Here is a 22778-nt window from a genome sequence, read left to right as displayed (position 1 = left end):
TTTCATTTTTTTTAAAGGTTGCCAAATATTTAAGAAGAAATTGTACAGACAAAGGCATGACTTATCGAAATGCAAATAAAGTAAAATGGTAAAAAACACCCAGAAGATCCTTTGCTGTTGATGTGGTCCTTTAGATCATGGTTTTCAGTAAGTCTATAGGAATCTCCGGTCTCTGAGGGATACCTCATCCCCAGGCTCATAGAAGTAGTTGAATACCAAGGGGAGAGGGACATCCTGGTGGGAATGAAGATGCCAAGAGCAAGAAGTGCTCTAGTCAATAAGATTTTGGTAGCACTGAAGGAGGACGTGATCCCTGGGTGATGCTCAGAGCTGGTGATGCYCAGAGGATAATATCAGGCCAATGTCCATGGCAGGATTTATTCCAGGGCTGATCAGGTGGYTGGCAGAAGAATTTTGAGTTAACTGGAGTTCTTTTCTTATCAGTATCCCTTACTCCTTACCCTCCCCTTGGAAAAACACTTCCTATGACCCTTTCCCTCCCCTGGGAGGGTCATGCGCTGTGGACGTCACTGAATGACCAAGTGACCACAGCAGGTTCCTGCCGGGGCTGGAAGTGGCTGCRGAGAGGAAAAGGAGCTTGAGTGGGTGAGATTTATGGGTGGCTCTTTGTGCGATCTAGCGAGGCTTGTGTGCGCGCTGGGCCAGGGTGGCCCTACAGGCTGTCGTTGGCCCTCCTTGGGCTTCCGTGGGCAGCAGGCCAAGGGGACACTACAGGCTTTTGTTCACCCATCTTGGGCCTCTGGGCACACTGAGCCGGGAGGGGCCCTACGGGCTTCCGTGCAGCCTCCCTGGACCTCCGTGAACATTGGACCGCGTGGTTCCCTATGGGTGTTCGTGCAGCCTCCTCTGGCCTCCATGCCCCCTCGGCAGCGTGAGCCCCACAGGCTTTCGTTTGGCCTCCCCCTGTTGTCATATGGGCTTTCATGTGTCCTACCAGGCCTGGGAAAAGGGGCCATGAGGGTGTTCGTGTGGCCTCCCGAGGCCTCCGTGCGCCCTGGCCGAGGGGACCGTACGGGCTTCACGTGTTCTCCCCGGGCTCAGGGGGCCCTACGGGCTTTCGTGCACACTTGCCCGCCTCTGTCTAAGGTGCCCAGGAACATACAGCCTGAGACACTTACAAATTCAAAGCCGTTCGGATTATCGCTTTCAGAAGAAAAAACATCTAGTGGATTTTCCCACTCTGTGCCCTCTGGCCCTTTCCTGGGAAGAGCTCATTTACGTGGAGGCTGCTCTCCTCCCTGGCCCCCCCGGGGTCACAAGCACACTTGTCACCTTCTAAAGACTGTAAGGACCGTCTGAACAGGACATACCGTGCAACACCGTACASTCAGAAACGCTGTTCGGGGCTGTGACCTCCCCGCTAAGAAAGCCCTGCTCCCCGAGGCTCCCCGAGGTCACAGCCACGAGCCACGACGCCGGCGACGTCGAGGGGGCCGGGCTAGCCCTGTCAGTAGCCGAGGCTGCACGTGAGCGTGCAGGAGGATGTCGGAGGTTGTCTCACCCTGCCCGCTGTGGCCGTGGCAGCATCGCTGACCCCAACCAGCACAATAAACCATCAGGCAGCGTAAAAAATTAATGCAGCATTGCCCTCTGATGGTGGGAAGGGTTTCTAGCGCAGGCAGCGCTGCAATGAGTGAGCGGCGGGAGCCCTGAGCCTGGTGGGTCTGGCTGGGCTCGGGTGGCACCACACACGGCTTCCCCTTGCCCTGGCCACGGGCACCAGGAAGGTGCTGCCAACACTGGGACACAGCTGGAGGTGCTCTCTGAGGGCAGGCAGTCTCTTCGCTCAGGATGAAGGATGCAGCTCCATGGAAAGCTGGCTCAGGGCGCGAGAGCTGCTGCTCTCATCTGCGTGATGGCCCATCTGCCCGAGAAGGACGGCTGCGCTGATGGAGGAGTTAAACCGCAGCCCTGAGCCGTGGTTAACAGCRCATTTAGTCAATCTGATGGATGTGTCTGGGCCTTCTGTTAATAAACCTCTGACCTGGATTGTCTCAGAGCTGGAAGGGATGAGGCTTCATCTCTCCATCTGAGCTACTGAGAGCTAAAGGGGTCAGTTGCACCTCACGATAATGAACCGACGTGTCCTGCTCTGGCTGCCTCTTGCCACGAGGAGRGGGATGACAGTGCCCAGGCAGTGAAGAGCTGCTGGACGGCTGCTCCCCCTTCACCTGGAGGACGAGGATGAAGGTATTCTGCTTTGATGAGGTAGGGTCAACATGAGACACTTCTGACGTTGCTATTTTTGTTTTATGCCCTGCCAGCTCCAGGAGGAAGCTTTTATCCACCTGGTTGAATTGCGCCTGGTTTGGTTTCTCAAAGCAAGACTTTTCTTCTCCAGTTTTAAACCCAGCTCCTCCACTCATGTGCCTAGAGCAGCTGTGTCCTCCCACCCCAATCTATCCCCCCACCTTGGCCCCACAACAGACAGGACAGAACATTTTTAACGAGAACCAGCATCTCCTCAAATGGATTTATTGTCACAGCTAACAACACGTGCAGAGAGGACTGTGTCATGGTGGCAGGGTGGACACACGGGCCACCTGGGGATGCTGCCAAGGAGGGGACAGGCCCACAGGCTAAGGAGGCCATGGCAAGGAGCATCTCCTCGTGCTGCAGAACCGAGCGGTGGCTGGGCTGTCAGCTGCAGCATCCACCTGCAGCAGAAAGGAATGAGACTTGAGTCCCGACAAGGTCACTGCTGCCACGGGTATGCCAGGAGACTGGTGGTCTGGGATCAGGTTGGAAACCTGATCCTCTCCAAACCCTGCAAAGTTCAGGGCCAGCCTTCAGCTCCATTTTTCCCCTGGAACCACCCCTCCTCTTTTTACCTGCCCCCAATTCCAACACTTGCCCCGCTGTGCAATCAGTCCTGGAGTCCTGTAGCTCRAAATCCTGCCTGCAAAGCCCAGGCTCTGCCCCACTGCCACCCTGCTGCCTGCCAGGCCCAGCAGTGTCCACATGCATCCCCTTCTCCAGCCACGCTTACCACCCTCCCTGCACCCTGAAAGGGGCAGGTTTGCCTCAGACCCTGCAGCAATCCCACTGCTAGTCAAGACAGTTGACAAGGGCTAAATCCAGGTCGCTCAAAGTGCTCCATTCCTGATGGACTAATCCGCCCTCCCTCCATCCCACAGCCACAACCTGGACCTACCTCACTCTTCATCTCYCTCTCTGAATTATCATCACTTGGGCACTGTGGGAAAACACAGCAGATCATAAACGCCTGAGCTCCCATCACCTCACCCCCTTTCTTCTAAAAGTGAGCCAGAACACGACAAATCTGCTCATGTGCACGCACCAACGTGCTCCTAAACACGCCACCCCCCATGAGCATGCACAGACACCGTCACTGCTGCCTCCTCCCAGCTGCTTTGTCTCCAAGACCACCCCCAAGCCCAAGCATGAACTTCAGTGTGGACAGTCTCCAGGAGCKTCGTGTCCCCAGGGGAACAACAAGCTGCTCTCAGCCTCCTTGCCGCCTTGGCCGCGTTGCCCRCGCGGCTGCACTCACGGCCCTGCCTGCAGGGCAGCGTGGCCACGGCCRCCCGGCTCGGTGCTCGCTGCAGCCCTGACACCGGCCGTGCACAGCTCAGTGCGCACCCCACAACCTGCTGAAAAGCTCCACGGCTGCAGCAGGGACATAGCGTGCTGGATGCCAGCCAGATCTCGCCCACTGCAAGCATGGAAAGTAGGGCAGGTTGTGTCTTGGGGCCACTGTGTGCTGGGACCATATCTGCACGGGTGGAGAGGTAAGAAAAACCAGCACGCGTCTAATGACACCGTGACTCGAGACACATTGGTGCAGTCTGGGGACTTGGCATGCAACCTTTTGTGTCCTCAGGTGGGGCTGCACGGCCCAGAAGAGCTGGGGGTAAACCAAGCAGGGCACCTCCGCACAGGACTGGCCTCGACACTCTGCTGAAGCAGGGAAATGTGAGCTGGAAAGCCTGGGCAGGACCCCAAGACATAAATCAGGGCACCCTGGTCCTTGGTGAAGTGGGCCCGTCACCCAGCCAAGAAGGGCTCTTTGCCATTCTGCCTAGGGACATTTAATATGGCAGCTGTAACATCCAGCTTAAGGAGCTGGTATTAGGGAAACACGGAAAAGCCGCGGGATGCCTGCAGGAGGGAACCTGATCGGGGTCTGCACACTGTATTTCCTCAATTTGCACCGAGGAAAGCCGGGAGAAGCCAGGCACAAATCCCTTCTGGCATCCTTGAGCCCATTACCATGGTGTCAGGTCTGTAGGGAAGGTGCACGGTGTCCCAGAGTGGAGTTTGCTCTGGAAACACAGWCGTTTTGCAGCCAGGGGATCAACACGTCCCTGACTCTCACTAGGAAAGGCTATGGGAAGCAGAGGTGACACAAAAGAGGAGTCAACCCAGCAGGATCAGCCCAGGGTGCTGGTAGCTGTTCAAGGAGGCATGGGGGACAGGGACGTGACCCAATCCGCATTTGGCGGATACAGTTTGAGGCTGCAAGAAAAATCCACCTGCAAATATGGACYGAATATGAACTGAGATGTTCACATGACTGATGGACGTGGTGCTTGCWGGTCGTGGTGGGAGTCTGAGACCTTTCCTTGGCTGTCCTCCAGCTGTGCTGGCACTGCAGGCGAGGACAGTGGGGGRCACCAGCACCAACCAGGCAAAGAACACCAGCCTCCTGTGTCATCCAGCTCCTCTGACCAGCTCTGGACAATCACGTGGTCATCCTGGGCAGGGTGCTGGGACTGTCCCTCACAAGCCAGCTGTCCTGGCCATGGGGCAGGCAGCTTTTGGCTTTGGGGTCATCGTGGCACAGTTCCCATACACAGGCGACATGGGGCACATGTTGCAGGTTGAGGTGCAGGTGACATGGGGCACAGCAGAGTCCTGGTGGATTTGGTGAAGAGCAGGCGACTCTCATGGCCTCCACCAGCATTTCTGGTCCTTCAACTTAACAGGTTCTGGTTTTGTCCCTACTTTTGGGCCATAAATGAGAAGAAGAGGATTTCAAGACCAAAGAATGCTCAAGATCATAAAGCCAAGAAGCACGAAGGTTGGCCCATGCCCTGAGACTCATCCATCGCCTGGATTCTTAATATAAAACAGAGACAAACCATGCCACTGCAAAAGGAACACAGCAAAAGGGAGAATGGGAAAAGAAAGGAGATTCCTGGGCCTGTTCCTCAGTTTCCCCAGTCCASCTTACCTTTCACATCAAGTTTGCAGTCTACTGAGGCTTCCCCCAAGGGGTTGACAGCTTTGCAGGTGTAGACACCCCCATCAAAAGGGCTGGCCTTGCGGATTTCCAGGGAGCAGATGCCCTGCTCAATCATTGCTATGTACTTGGGGTCTTCCCGTATTTCCATCTGATTTTTCATCCAGATGATTTTGGGCTGGAAGGCAGCAGAGTTGTTCATTTAGAAATCAGTCCCAAAACACAGCCACCTCCCACAGCCATTCCTTACCTCATCCAGGTCCTGTCTAAAGCTGATAGCTCCAGTAGGATCAGCATTGAGGAGCAACGTGAAMAGCCAAATCTACCAGCCCTGAGCTCTAACGACTGCCCCACACTTCTTCCCCAGCGCAGAAGGAAGAGACACAGCTAGAAGGGAACCTGGTCCACACTTCCACTGTGAAACCACTCCCAGACTTGCCTAGGTTTGTGTTGGAGGGCAGCTGCAACCACGTAAATTAAACCCTAACCCAATACAAGCAGCCAGCACCCAGCACCTCCAGCCCTTAGCAAAACCCACATGCACAGATGATGGTCAAGGAGGAGAGATTCAGCCACTGACCCGGGGGAAGCCCCGGACAGAGCAGATGAGGTGCGTGCTGTAGCCCCGGGTGGTGGTTCGGTCTGTCAGCGGCTGGGTGAACTTTGGAGGCTCCATCATGTCTCGTTGGCGAATCTTCTGAGGCTGGTAAACGGTCTCTAGGAAATGAGGGCAACAGCTAGCTGGGTCTCCTGCGCTAACCAGGTGCAYGCTCAGGAGAACTCAGCCCAGGCTATCCCAAAGTACTTCTGCTCCCTCACAGAATAAGCCAAACAGCACCTAGCCTGACTCCAGAAACTTGTCTTCATCTCTCAACAGTCCTGTCTATCCAGTCTCCTCATGCAACCATGACACATTGGCACTAGTGTGGACAGTGCAAGGTCCTCGCAAGGCGAGGATGCCCATCTCTAAGCCAGCTGTGGTGCAGCACATCTATGGAAGCGAACCTGGTGCCAGGGACCCCACAACCCATTTGGGTCTCCTGCCTTGGGCCAGTCCACTGGCTTGGGGCCAGGATGTTCATGCCCTGATCCTCCCCAGCAGCCTGGCCACCGCACCAGCCTTCCCCAAAGGAGAGAGGACCCCTCCCAGCACCAGGGCCCTGTCCTCACTTGTCTTTTGGATGTGGGCCGGGCTGGAGGTGATGGCTGCCTTCTCGCTCATCCCACAGGCGTTCTCGGCAAACACGCGGAAGGAGTAGGTATTCCCTATGATGAGGTCAGAGATGGTGCAGCTGGTGCGAGTGCAGCGCTCCAGCACCGTGAACCATTTCTGGGGGGAAAGGGAGAGCAGTAAGGAAAGGCAGACTCTTCAAAGCAACGTGATGGTGGGGAGACAACAGCAGCCGTTCCTCCCTTCCCTCTGCAGAGCACATCAGGGCACTCAGCTCCCTGAAGAGCCCAGACTCACCCCGCTCTTCTTGTCTGACTTCTGCACCAGGTAGCCCTTGATCTCGGAGTTGCCATTGTCTGCTGGGGGGGACCACTCCAAGGCCACATTAAAGCCCCACACATCCACCAGCTTCAGGTTCTGGGGGGGACCTGGCGGCTCTGCAATTGCAAATCCTCATGAGTATCATCCTAATTCCAGCCCCCCAAATCCTGCCCTTTGACCATTCCCTGCGTCCTGCCTCTACTCTCTTCTTGTCCTATTGCAATGCACAAAGCTGGCTGAATTCTGCACAAGGACACGGGCAAACAGAAACCCTGCGTCCTCAATTAGGACAAATCAGCACCAGAGTCCTCTACACACTAGAAGAACAAGCCCACAGTCGCCCACCTTGTTGTTGGCTCTCTCTTTTCCCGTCTAGTACAGGAGCTGCCCCTAGTAATGAGACCTCGAGGGCATCTCACCGTAAGCAAATAGGAGTGACCTTGCAGGGCCACATTCCCCATCTTACCAATCACTTGGATGTCCAGGATGGCTTTGTCCTCTGCTCCATTTACCCGGATGGTGAGCTGGTATTTGCCAGAGTCATTGCGCTGGGCCTCACGGATGAAAAAGATTGTGTCCTTCTCCCCATTGCGGATGTTGACGCGTTTGGTGTCTAGGGGTTGGTCGTCCTTGGTCCAGGTCACCTGGGGTTGTGGCTTTCCCTGGAACAGGCAGGCAGGGAAAGGCAGGTTAGGAGCTGCTTGAGAACATGGTCCCATCCCGTCCTGCTGGAAGGAAGGGCGAGCAGAGCCACCCACCTTTGTCCAGACCGTTGTGGCCTGGTACAGCATCTCCCAACCCTCGTACCCAGGGAAGAAACTACAGCTGGTCGCAGCTAGCCCCACTGTTGGAAGCTGCCAGGCTCCAGAGCTGATGCTCTTGCACTGGTCCATGAAGGTGCCCCAGAGCAAGCCCAGCTTGCCCTACCCAGGGCTTTGCAGATAGACCTGAGCTCGCATTGCCAGGCTCTGAGCCCAGATTCAAGCCTGGCATAGGGGCTTGTATTCAGTGCCCAGGGCTGATTCATGCCTGGAGCGCSGCCAGCGATGCCTCCCAGCTGCCATCCAGAAATGGCATAGACGTGTCCCTCACCTACAGGGGCAACTTTCCACCCCTTGCTTCCTTCCCCTGCTCTACAGATGTTGTGGTGGAAACACCTTGGGTCTTCTCCAGAGAATGTGCAATAAATCAGCCAAGCATGTGAACTCCAATTGGACCCATCAGCGCCAGCCTCCCCTTCGCCATCATTCAGAAGCTGCTCCAAGAGCAGCTGCYGTCCCTGAGGGAAGCCCAGCGTCACGCTGCAGAGCCTAGCAGCATGCGGCCAGGCACCTGCAAGGCCAAGCTGAGCAGGGCTCATTAGCCGAGACTGCTGCAATATTTAACCCATGTCTTAGTCATTTTGAGGTTCTCCAGTTGCCAACATCATCAGTGTTGACCCYGCACGAGCGAAGCTGAGCCCTGGCCAGGAACAGGAGAGGGGCTCGTGCATGGCTGACACCCGCCAGTTCACATGAGGTGAGAACTGAGGAGAATCCAGATCACAGCTAGCTTCAGACACCRCTCCTGAAGCACAGGGAGGTTGCACAGGTTCTCCCGGCCCCAACATCAGCCATGAGGCAAGACTCAGGACAGGATACACAGCAGGCAAGTGACCCCTTCTGCTCTCGCAGCCCCCATCCAGTCATGGTCCCCTCCACCCTTCCCCTGCGTTGTGCCCACGCAGCCACACGTCCCTAGGGGGACCATTGCCCACCTACCTGGTAAGGGATCATCAGGTTCACAGCATTTCCGACGCGCCTGACGTAAGTCTGCCGCAGGTGACGGGGCATGCGGATCCGCGGGCGCTCTGGGGGAGCAGACRTTGTGCCGTGGGCTCAGCGAGTTCTCTCTTGGCCTGGGAGACCCCACGCAGGCCAGGCCACCCCGTGCATCCCCCTGCTTGGCCGTCTGGACACACAGCACAGGAGCACAGCCACCCCTTCCCTCTTGCCTCCAAGACAGTTTTTCCCTGGAACCCAACCCCCTTTGTCAGCCCCCCATATTATGTCCCCGTTTGTCCTTAGCCCCTGGCTTAACCCAACGGCACCACCGTGATGGACCATTCGCCCCTTTGCTATGGCCAGGCTGTTCTGCCCTGCATGGGCTTTGCCAGAAGAGGCATCACAGCAGCACTGCCACAGCACGGCCCTCGTGGCCCTGAGCCTGAGGACAGGACCTCGCAGTTGGAAAATATTTCCTCCCAACTCAACAAGCAGGTTTCTCTAAGACATGCAACCCAACTTCCATCAAGGACAAGGCTCCTCAGGCGTGTTGTCAGGGAGGCCAAGAGGCTGAGATGCGGGATACCTAGGAGCAGAACTGCAAAAACCCATGTCTGAAACACTAGGGTTAATGTCCCCAAGGGAACATAACAAAGACAAGCAAAAGAAAAAAAGGGAATGTTGATGGAGCTCATCTCTCCTTGCTGGGGTGAAAATAGCTGTGGTGTAACCCTACCGGCTCTGCACTGCTTAGCAGCCCTGCTGGGGAGGCATCGGGTTTACGTGAGCCCCTCATAAAAGAACTGTGYGTCTCCGCCTGGATTAAACGTGCCRGAGCTTAGCTCTGGGGAGGGACGGCATGGGGAGGGGGTGGGCGAGAGCCCGAATTAAACCCGCAGTGAGCGATGCCGAAACAGCTGTGAGAGCAGAACGCAGGCGGGGCCAGCGCGGGCAGCGAGATGCCCGGCGCTCCCAGATGGGACAGCTGAGCTCTCCTCCGTGCGCCCCGCGCCAGGAATCCACGCAGGGACGCGGACACTTGGTCTTAGCCGTCGGAGCTAAGCAGGGAAACCTGGCCTCCGAGGAGGAATGTTAATTCAGGAGAATTTTCCCCGGTTCCTGCGCACGTGTGCCTTGCTTAGCCGCACAGGGCTGCCCAAGATGAGCGGCCCAAGTGAAGCAGCACCGTGTGCAGGAAGGCATTTTTCCATTTTTCCCTGAAAAATCCAATTCCTGTGGCTGAGCGCGTGGCAGTTTGCTCGCTCTCTCTACCCAGTCCCCTTGCCTTCTCTCACACCATCTGTTTCCAAACTGCTGCCTTCTGCTTTGTTGCTATTAAAATCCCTTCTGCTGCTCCTTGTAAAAGTATAAATGACCTGTCTGGGGGAATGAGACACATTTCTTCATGTGTCAGAAGGTTAGAGATGGGCTGGAGCAGGACGGGTGTATGTGGGGTGGCTGCAGYGGGCTAGAGAGGCACCAAGGGACGTCTTCTTCCACATCCAAATCCAATATTACATACAGGGATGTGCATGTAAAATAATTCAAAAGCAGTCAAGTGCCATTTGCTGAGAAACAGCTTCACTTAGCAAGAGTAAAACAAAAAACACAAAGAACAAAAGAAAATTCAGCGTGGAATAAGAGCAAATTTTGCAAGGCTTTCAGATCCCTGATTTTTATCTCAGCCCTTGCAAACAACTGGGACTAATCTCCAGCATCCTAGARCGGGGGCTCCACAGGTCTAGAAGTGGGAGACCTGAGCGGTGCRTTTGGCATCTCAGCAAATCACCGAGGAATTCGGTCGTGCCCGGCAGGGTGGGAGTTTGAACAAGGCAGCAGACACACGACCCGCCTARCCAGGCTCATCTCATAGGATGAGGGGCTGAGCTTGGACCCTGCAGAGCCTCTTTCCAAGCACCAATAGCTTTCACCAACTCTTTTTCTATCAAATACTGAGCGTTCCCAGAATAATTTTTAGTATTATTATCTTCAAACTGCTAAGAAATCTGCTGCTTTCTTTGAGTAATGGAAAAACTTCAATTCACATTAATAATTTCTTAGAACAGGAAAAGAAGTCCATGTTTGCCCTTGAATAAACGAAAGCCAGCCTTATAATCACACATCAGCCTCGGCATGTTYGCAGCACCCGAGGAGGAATGTGAGCCTTGCCAAGCACGGGAGCAAGTTATTTATTAGCGAGTTCGACATGAATAAAGTTCCCGTGCTCTAGACAATCAGCTCAGCTTCCCTCACCTAAACAAACAAGGCTGCCTCTGCCCCGASTTATTGAGAATATTGGTTATTGAGTTAGTGAGAATAACAGTTTTTGGACTGTTATTGAGAATAACATTGAAGTCAAAGGCTGGATGGTCTCTTGGAAGCAGGCAGAGATGAGTGGRGGTTGCGTGGTGCCACTTGCACCGTGCAGGGCAGGGGCACAACTTACGGAGGATCTCCCTGAGGACAACCGGCTGCTCCAAGGCGGCTGGGACACTGGCGCCGTTGGCGTTCACCGCCTTCACACGGATGTGGAGCTTCTCTCCAGCAGCAAGGTTGTGGATGGTGTACCGCACAGAAAGAAAAGGCTCCTGGTTCGCAGCGGTCCAGTCTGTGCCTAGAACGAAAACAGAGTGGTACAAAATAGTCATTTTGGTCACACACACACACGGTAGAGGTGGGTGAATTTCACCATGTGAAATCCAGAAACACATCTTTGCAAAGAGCAAAATACTTCTTTGCAAAAACCGAGAGATGCAATGCACCAGTTGAGAGGGGACTTTAGAAGTAAGGCTGGCCACCAGGGATTGGATGGGATCCCTGGTATCGCCCTGGAGCCCAGCCACCCAGCCCTGCGAAGGGCTGCAGGGTGCCAAAAACTCAGATGCTGAACTCTTCTCCATTACAATATTTATCAACTCTTTCCAAGTAGCATGCAATTTGCAAGTTAAAAAAAAAAAAATGGATTAAACCAACAAACAGGGCTCAAAGAGCCAGAAAACCTGTTCTCACTAGCAAACAAGAMCAGAGCTGTTCTCTCTCTCCCACCAGCCAATCTATAAAGGATTTGCAAGGATTAGACCAACAAGCCTGCAGAACGAGGCTGACTTTCATGGTCTCCAATGACTAGCCAAGTGCATTTTTTGGAATTTGCCAAGGCCGTCTTATCACCCAATAAGCTAATCTGCTCCTCCTGCTGACCCAGTCTTGTTGGGGTTCACCATGCTTATCAGCCCCCAAGCAGCTTCCCTTGTTTAGAAGCAGTTTCTCAAACTCGCCCCCACAGCCAAGACACAGGAGGTCTCCCACATGAGCCAAGAAGGTCCTGCAGCCCCTGCTGAGCCTTTTAAGAGGTTGCTCAGCTAAAAATATAGTCAATATGGACAATATAGTCACCAAAGGACTATGTGACCCATGCAAGCAACCAGAGCAACCAGTCAAGTCCCACCAGCTCTTCTGTGCCTTCCCACCTGCATTACTCAAACCAAGAAAACCAACCCTCCCCTCAGGCAAACCTCACCACATTTTAGCCAACCAAGGCAAGATTTACAGCAGCCCAAACTCAGCAGCTTATAAAGCCCATGTGGTCCTCACTGAATGACTAGTATCTCTTATCACCAGCTAAACCCAAAGCAAGCTAGGAGAGCATCCAAAATTGTGACCTTTGAGTGATTGCCAGCCAGCTCCCTCCAGGAATGGCTGCATCTTTCCTTTTCCCGTGCAACAGCCTCCTTACACATCAAGTCCAAATGTGATCACCTCCCAAGGCCATCAGCCCCGTGGTGAAAGCTTCCCAGAGCCAAACAGGTGTTGATCGCACCTGCTAAATAAGCAAACAGCTATGGGTCATGGCTCGTGCTCCCCAGACCTRCCAAATGCTTGCGTCTCTCAAACTGTTCCAGCCTCACCAGTCCACCAGCTGTAGCCTCACCTTTAAGATCCCTCCTCCACCCAAAGTGGGTCTCTCTCACCCCAGAGCTAAAACTGGACTTCACAAGAGGGGTCTCCCAAAAATYAGGTCTCATTCACCTCCTACATTCCTCCAACAAGAAATGCCACTGAAGAACCACAGATAATTCCTGCCGTCTCCCAGCTTACCTCCATCCTGTAGCAGACCATGGTCTTCCTCCTTCCACACAGCTTGATCCCTCATCTCAAAAGTACAGGACTCACCTGCTATTTCTGCCTGCCAGTTGCTCTTTCATTAGGCAGCTGGACCTATTCTTATCCCCAYGCCTTTGAGTTTCTCTTCGAGTGAATACAGGAAAATTGCATCTTCCTTCTCCTTGAATCATCACCCCAACCCCAGGTCTGTCAGACAGCATCGCCCTTGGGCATGTTAGTCTTTGCCTCACACTCTATGCTGGACACACTGGTCATGAACCCCAACAGTTCAGCCCCACACTAAAGGGGCCTGCAGTGACCTGCTCTTCAGAGCTGAAGAACAGCTGCTGTCCTCGAGAAAAGAAATGACAGTTTGGACTCAGCTTGTCTGTGTAAAGAAAGAGGAATCGTGCCCAGGAAATGCACTGTGAGATGACACCCAGCTCCATCCTGGGCTTCTTCCCTGCCCTCCACGGTAGCACCTCAGCTCCTCATGCTTACGAGGCCGGAAAGCTCAAACCTACTTCCATTTTTGCAGAATTCCACCACGTATCCATCCAGGGCTGAGCTGCCAGTGTGCTCCGGGCTTTTCCAGGTCAGTGTAACTGAATTTTCACTCACTTCTTCCACAGCCAAGGACAAGGGGGGACTGGGAGGTTCTGCAATAAACCGAAGGCAGAGTGTTAGCTCTGTCAGAGGGCAACCACAGCACCTCTGGACTGGTCTTCAGCCCACTGCAAACCCCCATCACCCCTTCCTGCCTAATCTGCCAACCCTATCCCACTCCACAGCTATCCTTGCCAGCTTCATCCCGTGATCCTCCTCCTCCACCACTGCACACCACCATCACCTCCCCTACCCCAGTGCCTCCACCTAAGCCCTCTCAGCCTCAAAGACTCCCCTCACTTTATTTCCATCCCCCTCCTCACCCGCTTTAGGCTTTTCAGACTCAGGTTCAGCTGCTGGAGGATGGGGTTCAGCTGGAGGAGCTGGAGGACCCTCTTCATGGGCTGGAGTCCCTTCTGCCTTTGGGGTGGCAGCTGCCTCATCCCCGGGGGCTGCAGAGGGGTGCTCAGGGGCGTGCTCGGGGGCCGGGGGGTGTTCAGCTGCTGGGTGTTCAGCTGCTGGGGGCTCAGCAGATGCGTGTTCAGCAGGCGGGGCTGGCGCTGGTTCTTCCTTTGGTGCCGGGTGTCCCTTTGAGGCTGGGTGTCCCTTCGGGGCCGGGTGTCCCTTCGGGGCTGGATGTCCCTTCGGGGCCGTGGTTTTGCCGGTCATTGCTGCAAGGCTCGGGGGGCCAGGGGTGTTTCTGCTCTCAGACCTCTACTCTGGGCTGAGGTCCCTGCTCCAAACCAATGATCTCCCCTCTGGTCCTGGAATATCGACTCTGAAGCTGGGGTCGCCGCTCCTGACCAGACGTCTCCACTCCGGGTCTGGRGTCTCCGCTCTGGACTGATGGTCTCCGCTCTGGGCTGGCTGTGCGGGGAGAACCAGGTCACTGAGCCAGGACAGGAGCTGGAAGGGTTTTATAGGCTTGGGCTGGCACTTGTCACCTCCCTGCAAACCAATCTGCCTGCGCAGGCGGGGGCCGCCAGGAATAGCCACCCAGGACCTGCACATTCAGCAGCACGCCCCGGTCCCCTCCCCTGGGACGGAGCATATGGCCCTGCCCTCCCCCACTGCCCCCCGCCCTGCACGGGACCSGCAGCCCAGGGCCAGGTCACCTTTCCCTGGGGACAAGGCTCACGTCGTGTTCCCAGCCCCAGCTCCCGCGGGAGCCCCGCTAGCCTGGGGCTTGCTGACCCACCACGGACACACACTGCCAGCACCCCAGCTACCCCCCTGCCTTTCCACTGACCCCAGATTTCCCCTCACCACACCCTCCTGCAGCTGAGGAGGGTCAGACCTTGCCATGTTCAGGTCCTCCCCATGAATCCTACATCGAACCCCATTCCTATCTGCCCCTCTCCACCTCAAGTCATCCCCTAGAACCTGATGGATCCCTCTGCCCCTCGAGTCCCTCTCTGGCCTCTAGCTCAACCCCAGACTGACGGAACTGCAGAATCTCTGGAGCCAGAAGGGATCCCCGAACATCCCCTAGTTCAACCCTTGTTCAAACCAGTGCCAGGTGGAGCAGGTTGCTCACAGCCTTTGCCAGTCCTCTGTTCTCCTTCCCAACTTCTACCTGAACACCATCTCCCTCAGGTATGCCCCAACTACTGCCTTAGCCCTAGACTCACCTGTCTCCCATGTCCTCCCCAAAGCTCCCCAAAGAGATTGCACCACAGCAATCTCTTCCAGTCTTCCAGTCTTCAGCACCTCACCATACATGTAGACCGGCTCTGCTGGCCCATGTTCCGGGAGAAGGTTCATCATGGGCCAGCCTTGTTCCCTATCTTCCAGCTTTCCACATGCGAAGCAGGAACAGCTACCTCTCCATGGGACCAGGTCACCCCCAGGACTCATGTCCATCCACTCTTCTGCTAGCCCCCAAGCTCAGATTCACCCCAGTTGTCCTACCCTGGCCCAGGGAAGGCCCCATAGCATTAGAGGATACCTGCCTCCTCAGACTCCACTTGTCCACACTCTTTGATCATGCTGTACATGGGATACTACAAAAAAACRTGTCTGTAAACTATGGTCCAACTCCTCAACCTTGCTCCAATTCAGGTTCACAGAGTGTTTTCTCCTTTTCCCCAGTTAGATGCCTGCTTCCAGTGATGCTGCCATGGAAGAGTAACGCAAATCCTTGGGCTTTGCTCCAAGGGCTCATTGCTTTGTGGCCCCCAGAAAACACCTCCAAACAATTGCATCAAGGTGAAGCAGTTATCTCTGAGATTGAAGGATTATGAAAGAAGCTTTGTGCTCCGACAGGTTCAAAGGATCGAGCTTTGCTAACAAGGGAGTGGGTTTTTGAAGTGGGGAAAGTTGTGGCAATCCAAGAAGAGGGCGGGAAGAAGAAGAAACATTTATGTTAAGGTTAGTGTTAAATAGGATGTCAGCATCCCAAGAAGAGGCACAATAGCCCTCCAATAGCCACATCTCAAGTGGAGGACCCCTACACTGGGAGCGGGCCTGGTTAGAAGAAGGGATGGGGAGAAGACACCAAGGCAGCTCTGCAGATGATTTGGCTCAGCAGTGTGTCGTCTGGGGGCTGAAGTCAGGCCGGGGGCTCCCAGCTCAGCGCTTGGTTGTGAAGATGGGGATAGTCAAGCACGGTGTTTGAACGTGGAGACCTCTGCACCCCATGCTCTACACAGATGCCATAAGAGGACATGTCAAGGAGGTGCCTGCCGTTCCCTGGAGCAGCGCGARGGAGGCCCGCGCTCTCAGCTAGCCCAGCACCTCCGTAAGCTGAGAGATAAGTTCACCGTAGCCACCAGCCTCACGAGTCACAGGCAGATCAAGTAACTTGCGTGCRCACCCTCCTGCCGCCCCGCTTGCCTCTCAGAGGCCAGGGGTGGCCRGGAGGCTACAGCCTGGCACCACTGCCCTCCTGGTCCACGGACGGAGTTTTCTTCCCGTGGTTATTTTAGTGACTGCAGCTGGCAGCAGGACAGAGCAAAGACACCAAGAGAAGGTATCAGTGTCTCAGGAAAGGGCATTTTTCCCTTCAAAACCTTGTAATAACACAAATGTTGCCTAATTGCTTCTGTTCGCAGGGAGGAATACGACCATAAAAGGCTTCTCTTTCCCCAAATACCTTTGGGGTTCCAGACAGCCACATCCCCTGGAGAAGGAGGAGAGAAAAAGGGATCCCATGATTTTTGCGTGGCCATGGGCAGATGCTAGCAGTTCCTCCCCAGACCGTGGAGCAGCTAGAAGCAGCTCAAAATTGCCAAGTGGATCACAATCCAGAACATGTTCTGCAGCTGCTCCAACGAAGAGGGAAGACAGTCTTGCTTCGCCAAGCAACAGCAATGAAGGGCTGGAAGAGATCATCTCTCTGTCCTCCTCCATCCAAGCACATCTCTGGGATATCTTTGGCTCCTGGAGAGTCTGGGACCAGGAGGGGAAGGAAGGGGGAACTCTATCTTCTCCATGTCTTGACATACAAGGATTTCAGCCTGTCTTGGATGATCTTGTCATCTCCTTGATCTGGAGGGAGGTAAACCAAACCTCCATCAAGACCAAGTTTCGGCCATATTACTGGCCATAGGGTTGTCAGACAACTGACATCTCTAGGGGGACTTTAAGATAAAAAAAAGACAACATTTTTCATGGGAGACTTCAGCATTCCCTTGATGCCTGTTTTAATGCTTTTTTCAGTCAACTCTTGGGTGATCRCCTGACTCCCACAGCAGCATAAACTCCTTTCACAAGTCTTCCCTGCATTTGTTTTGAGAGCGATCATACAGTCCAACCTGCTTTGTAAAAATAGATCTTTTGATCTCATGCTAGAAAAGCAATTTAAAGACCTCAGAAGGAAATCAATAGTTTCAGTCACTGACACTTCAGCTCATAAGGAAATACAAACTCCGATTTCTCTCCTGTTTCAATTCAGGTGAGTACAGTTGAAAATTAAACACTTTCTCTGGAAGGGAACATCAAGGCAATTACCGTACTTGATGTTTTTGATTTGAACAGAGCTCAGGTTTTCAACCTGACTGATGATGTTTAGGTGCTGTTTTCTCTGTTGACTCACAGAGTGACTCATAGGTTAAGAACAAATGACTCAACGTGGTTTATCATCAAGACCTATCTGGGCCAGGTTACTGTAGTATCCTGGCATCTCGTTTATTCACACCTCGCCAGCGAAACCACCGTTTGTTGAATAAACTCAGACACAGAAACACTACGCTCCCCGTCACRCATCCCAACACCCATCCATGGCAAGCTGCCCAAGCCCGAAGTGCTTCACAGGGGGTACCCTGACGGTGTGATGTTTGCTTCTCCATGGAACGTGAGATTCATTTCTCCACCATGGATGAAAGCCCTCAGAGGATGACAGGGAGGGCAGAGCTGCAGTCTCTCGAATGACCTGCACTCCTGCAGAGTCACTTCAGCAATGACAGATGAGAGAAGTGCGTCTCGCTTAAAGACCCTCCGTCAGGGCAAAGTAAAAATAGCCCGATGAAGGAAAGAAGAAGTGCCCCCAATGAGATTTCTCCCATGCCTGAAACAATGATGAGCGAACAAGACTAAGAATAAATCCCATGAGCTGTACTAGTCATTTGCATGGACAGCTGAGGGGCTGAACATTAAAGTACTGCTTGGGCTGTCTAGTCTTCTAGGTTTGTTTTTTTTCCAGCACTGGACTTACCAAATGGCTTTGGATATATACCAGAAACACTTCATTCCTGTGAAGTTCCCATTTTGCAGAGGAACGAATGGAAGCACAGGCTGTAAAATGAGGTATTTCACCCCAAACAGGCGGTGCTGACACTTAGATGGCCACCACCAGTGTCCCACCACCAGGTCCCTAGCACAAGTGATGTGCTTGGTGCCTTACCGGGGTGGAGGACACAGCCCAGCTCCAAGACGGCGTATCATTGGTGTCAACAAGCAGAAATCACCCATTAACAGTCAGGGTGGAGGGGGACACCCGTGATCACCAGGGCGCCCCACTGCCACCGCCTCGCTCCCACAAGGACGTGTTCGTGTGGGAAGCRATGACGCCGGGCAAGGTCTCCAGGGGCCGAGCCGTGCCACGGATCCCGCTCCTCACGGCTCCGTCCCTCTCCCAAAGCTGCCGCCGTTAGCACTGCTGCTCTGGGAGATTAGCTTTAAGCTAACGTTGCCTTAAGTTCTCCTTTTCCGGTCTAGGAAACACGGCCAGGCAACAAGGTGTTTGGTCCAGTTTGGGACGTCTCCAAGGTACCACCTCTGCCAGGTGCCTAGGATGGCTCCTGCAGCATAAGCTGGCATTTCCTCCATTCCTCCACAGTTTTCTCACATCCCTAATTTCCCCTCTCTCCTGAAAAAGGGGGAATTCCCCCTAATTTCCCTCACCTGGCTCATTCCMATCTCCTCTTTCTCCATGTTCTCCTTCTTCTTTGCCTTCTGACCTCCTCCACCTGCTCCTAATGTCCAATGCAGAGCACCTGCTAGGCCCCCGCCACGGTCCATCCCAGACACAGCTGAGCTGGAGCAGCTAGTGGCCTCTTTGGCCAGAACGGAGCAAGATTTGGAAAGGCAGGAGGGAAGCCTGGACCATCAAGGGGTCTGAGGACATGCAGCAATCTTGTGATGGGCTTCACACAGCAAGAAGCTTGTAGGAAAAGCAAGTGTCCTGCTCCAGAGATGCTGGATGCAGCTTGACCCCACYGCCTTTGGTTGTGCCCAGCCTGGGCAGGGTTGATCTGAGGTGTTTAGGGACTAGGACAGTGACTAGTGGTGGCCAGGGGCAGATTGGCCTCCCAGACTCACCCCTCTCACTTTCCTTTGGATGCAGGAGGGAAGGCAATTCCTGCTCAGCCTCATCAGCCAGGGCTTTCCTCGCACTCCAGGCCAGAAGTGGGTCAACAGGTCCTTATCCCAAATACCTAGGACTTGCTCCATGTCCTGGTTACACAGGAACTCCCACAATTTGGGATGTGCCAGGCTGTGTGCCAAGTGCACGCTTCCCTGCTGCCACAAGAGGGCATCATGAGGACACCAAAAGTGGGCTTTTCTCACCCAAGTTTGACGTGAAACCTTCTAAACATAGGGCCAGGCTTGGGGATGATACCATCCCCAAGACGGACAGGCCATCCCCGCTGCCTTCTCCACAACAGACCCAAAGCATGGAGGAATCCAACCCTTTCCACGGGCCACGAAAGCCCCAGGATCCCGACAGAGGGTTCATTCCTCCCTGGCACCTGCCAAACCCCTGCAGCGATCCTGCAGGGCCACAACGTGCCGGGAAGGCAAAGCAACACACCGGGCTCTCGCCCAGCCTGGAAGGTGAGACCCCAGCTTCACATCAGAGCATGCAAATCCCCAGGGGAGATGGACACGGGCCGTGCACCAGCAGCATGTCTTGAGCAGGGAAATACCAGCGTCATGCCCTGCATCCCACCCTGTCACTGATGCAAAACACCCTCGGGGCTCCCTTTTTTGCTGCTGCTCCCCACTGCAGTCATCTCTTGCTGGCAGGGAAGCCAACGTCCTCTCCCAGGCCAGCACAGCAGGGACGGAGGGAGCCACCGGCAGCCCGTTATCTGATCCCGGCAGCTCCGGTGTAAACTTAGCATGGCCTTTCAGAAAGTACTTGCCGTGGCAAAACACGCCGTAAATCACTGCTCCGGATGCCAACAATATTTCGAGATTAGCAAAACTTGCAGGGCTCCTCGGGGGGAAGCTCGGCTGCGTTTGGGGTCTGCAGCCCTGCAAGCCTGGTGAGGAAGAGGAGGCTCCTCCTGTTCCTGTCCGCATGGGGGTGACGCTGCACTGCAAGCACAGCTCCCACCCTGGAGGGAGATGCAGCCGGGCCAGGGGCTCTCTGCCCGTGCGGGGATGGGGACCCCCGTGCGGTGCCCACCCYGGAGGGCAGAGGAGCCACGATCCCCCTCGGGTTTCCCTTCCCCAGCAGGCTCGGGTGCTGCCCCCGTTGTCACTGCCAGCCCCTTCGCTGATGGCTCAGCCCAGCTTGGAAAATCCTGGATTTCCTCCTTTTATTTTTCAGGATGAGGCTCCCTGCCAGCCACCTCAGCCCGCTCCGGCATCGCCCTGCAGCTCACCCTGTGCCCAGTGCTGGGACACGTCCCTGGGCTGTGGCCCTGGCACTGCGGGAGCCACTGTCACCACCTGAGCTCAGCCCCTGTCCCATCGTCCCCAACATCCCCAGTGCAGGGCACAGCTCAGCTCAATCACAGAGCTGCAGAGCGGGGAGCCATAAGATCCTTAAACAGCGTATGAAGGAGGTTGGATCCAACTGCCTCCATCCACATGGATGAGTCCRTGAGTTCCCCAGAGTCAGCCAAGGGCTAATTCCTACCGTGGAYCTGAGCAAAAGGCAAAGAAGGGGGAAGTGCTTTGAACTGGGCAGAGAAAGTGTAGGGAAACACCTGGGTGGGCAAACCCGGGTGCATCCAGCCTGGAAATGCCTTGCACGCTTTGCATGGGATATCAACCCCTGGAGCTCACAAGGGCCGAGCTGGACGGCATTTACCTTTCAGAGGGTTTTTAACCCCAAATGAGTCAGTGGCGCAGGACGGGAGGGCTCGGGGCAGATCCCGCGTTACACCTGAGCCCGGGCCGCGCAGCTCGACCCTTTCCATCTATGGGTGCTCCTCCGCGCGCAGCGGTGCCAGCGCAGCCCATGGCCTGTAAGCTGAGACCTCTTCGCACCTCCTGACGGCGTCTGGGGCCAGCGCTCGCCAAGTGGGTCCTTCCAGTGCTTGCAGAGAGCAAGTTTGAATCAAAAAGWTTGCTTTTAACATATTTGATATCACCCTGGTATTCCTGATTTAACAGAAACGGTTCCTAAATTTTCCCAGAAATGGTTCGTAAAACTAAAATATGACTTTTTTTTTTTTTTGGTAAAGCAACAACGTTCAGTCCCCAGGGTCTGTGACTTGGATACTGAGCAGTCTGGACCCTGCGCATCGGAGTGGGGGCTACTGGGGACTGGAGATGTCCCTTGCTAAGAAGGCCTAGTTTCGCTGGGACCCAAGGGTGTCAGGCAGGAGAGGGGCAGGAGAAGGATGTCATGTGGCACCTCAGTCTTGGGAGCCGGGTCTGATCACGGGAAAATGAACACGGAGGAGAGCAAAGAGTCGGTAATAGGACCAGTATAAACACAAAWGAGCTGAGCCCGCATGGCCTCAGCTCCCCTGGAGCAGGACAACAAGGGGAGGAGGAGAAGGCTCCCYGGAGGAAGGTCTCCTCTCCAGCAGGACCCAGCTGAGCTCCAAGATCCCCACCAGCCTCTGCAGGGAGGTTTATTTGCTCTAATGCTGCCATCCAGTGGGAGAAACGTCCAAACGTGGAAAAGGAGGCCCCTAGGGTCCCAGCGGAGTTCGAGCCTTCTCCAGCRAGGAGGAGGAGGGTGAGCAGCCCCAGCACAACCAGAGTTCAGGCAGCCACAATTTCCCAGCTGTAGGATGTTTGTTGCGGGAATACATGGGAAAAGCCAGCATTTGAGGAAGGCACATTCCAGCCTCTTCATCAGTACCGGGGCTGAAAGGCAAACAGAATAAATACATAGATAAATAAATWAATTAATTAATTAATTAATAAAGCTTCCTGGACCAGGCTGGGGGAAACGGAACACCTTTTGCCACAGTGACAAAGCAGCCGGGCAGCCAGTTTTGCATTTGCGGCCGCCAGAAGCCCCACAGATGCCACAAAGCGCCCATTTGTTGTCACTGTGGGTGGCTGCATTCCCGCAGAAAGGAGCTTTGAGGCAAAGCAGCCAGAAGTTCAAACTCTTTTTCTTTTCTTTCTTTGGCCACACAAGGTTTGGCTGCATGGTTCCCCGGGCACAAAGGGACATTATTTCGACAGCAGTCAGGAGTGTCTGCAGCCAGTGCTGCAGGCAGAAGGCACAGGAGCAGGTTTGAGGCTGAGGTTTCCAGGAATTTATGGGTGTTTTCCAAGATCAAGGAGACAAACTCTATTTTTTTGTCTTTGCTTTGTGTCAATGTGAATTTTCTCCTCCGTGCAATACAACTCAGMCTGCACAAACACTCTTCTGCCAGGTCCTGCTGCCCTCTGAACCAGTAACTGCCCAGTAATCCCAGTGACACACCTGCGATGGCTGTGTAGGCAGGAGCTGACGGGAGGCGCTGCAAAATGTAAAATGAGGCAATCTGATGTAGAGTATCACATCCGCGTCTGTCCCACTTGAAGGAAAGAGCCCATATCCAGATGTGCTTCCCGCTCCCTTGTGCCCAGTGCTGCCTATTCCCCTGTTGCCAGTTCTCCCGGGACACCCGTGCTCAGATGTTCCCAGTGTCCCAGTGCCAGGTGATCCCAGGACTCCAATAACCAGATACTCCCCGTTCCCAGATGTTCCCTCCTTCCCTGTGCCTGGTGCTCCTGCGATTCCCGTACCTAGAATCTACCTCCTACCTACCTGTGCCCAGTGCCCAGTGCCCCCGGCTTCACTTCACCTCCCAGATGGGCTCGCAGCTTCGCTTTGCCGGCGCTGCCGAGGGCCCCGTGCCCGGTGCTCCCGGCGCCGCTGTGCCKGGTCCTGCCGGGGTGCCGGTTCCCSCCGTGCCCGCCGTGCCCCGTGCGGCCGGTGCGCGCAGCGCGGGGCAGGTGCGGGCCG

At 54.8% G+C, this 22778-nt stretch overlaps 1 protein-coding gene across 1 annotated transcript; it reads right to left on the bottom strand.

Moving 5' to 3' along the window:
* Positions 1 to 1807: 1807 nt before the first annotated feature.
* MYBPH (myosin binding protein H) lies at positions 1808 to 13858 on the bottom strand. Its single transcript, XM_026053065.1, has 12 exons — positions 13513 to 13858; positions 13108 to 13242; positions 10929 to 11096; positions 8480 to 8568; positions 7186 to 7381; positions 6696 to 6835; positions 6398 to 6557; positions 5808 to 5944; positions 5219 to 5405; positions 3851 to 3939; positions 3176 to 3217; positions 1808 to 1885 (listed from the first exon to the last, which is right to left on the bottom strand). Exons 1-12 carry the CDS (start codon positions 13856 to 13858, stop codon positions 1808 to 1810), a joined length of 1767 nt encoding a protein of 588 aa, XP_025908850.1.
* Between the last annotated feature and the right edge of the window lie 8920 nt (positions 13859 to 22778).

This window comes from Nothoprocta perdicaria, unplaced genomic scaffold (genome assembly GCF_003342845.1).
Source record: "Nothoprocta perdicaria isolate Ctin4 unplaced genomic scaffold, notPer1 scaffold_97, whole genome shotgun sequence".
In the NCBI taxonomy this organism is placed as follows: Eukaryota; Metazoa; Chordata; class Aves; order Tinamiformes; family Tinamidae; genus Nothoprocta; species Nothoprocta perdicaria.
The sequence above is the reverse complement of the archived record's forward strand: the minus strand, read 5'-3'. Positions and strand labels throughout refer to the sequence as shown.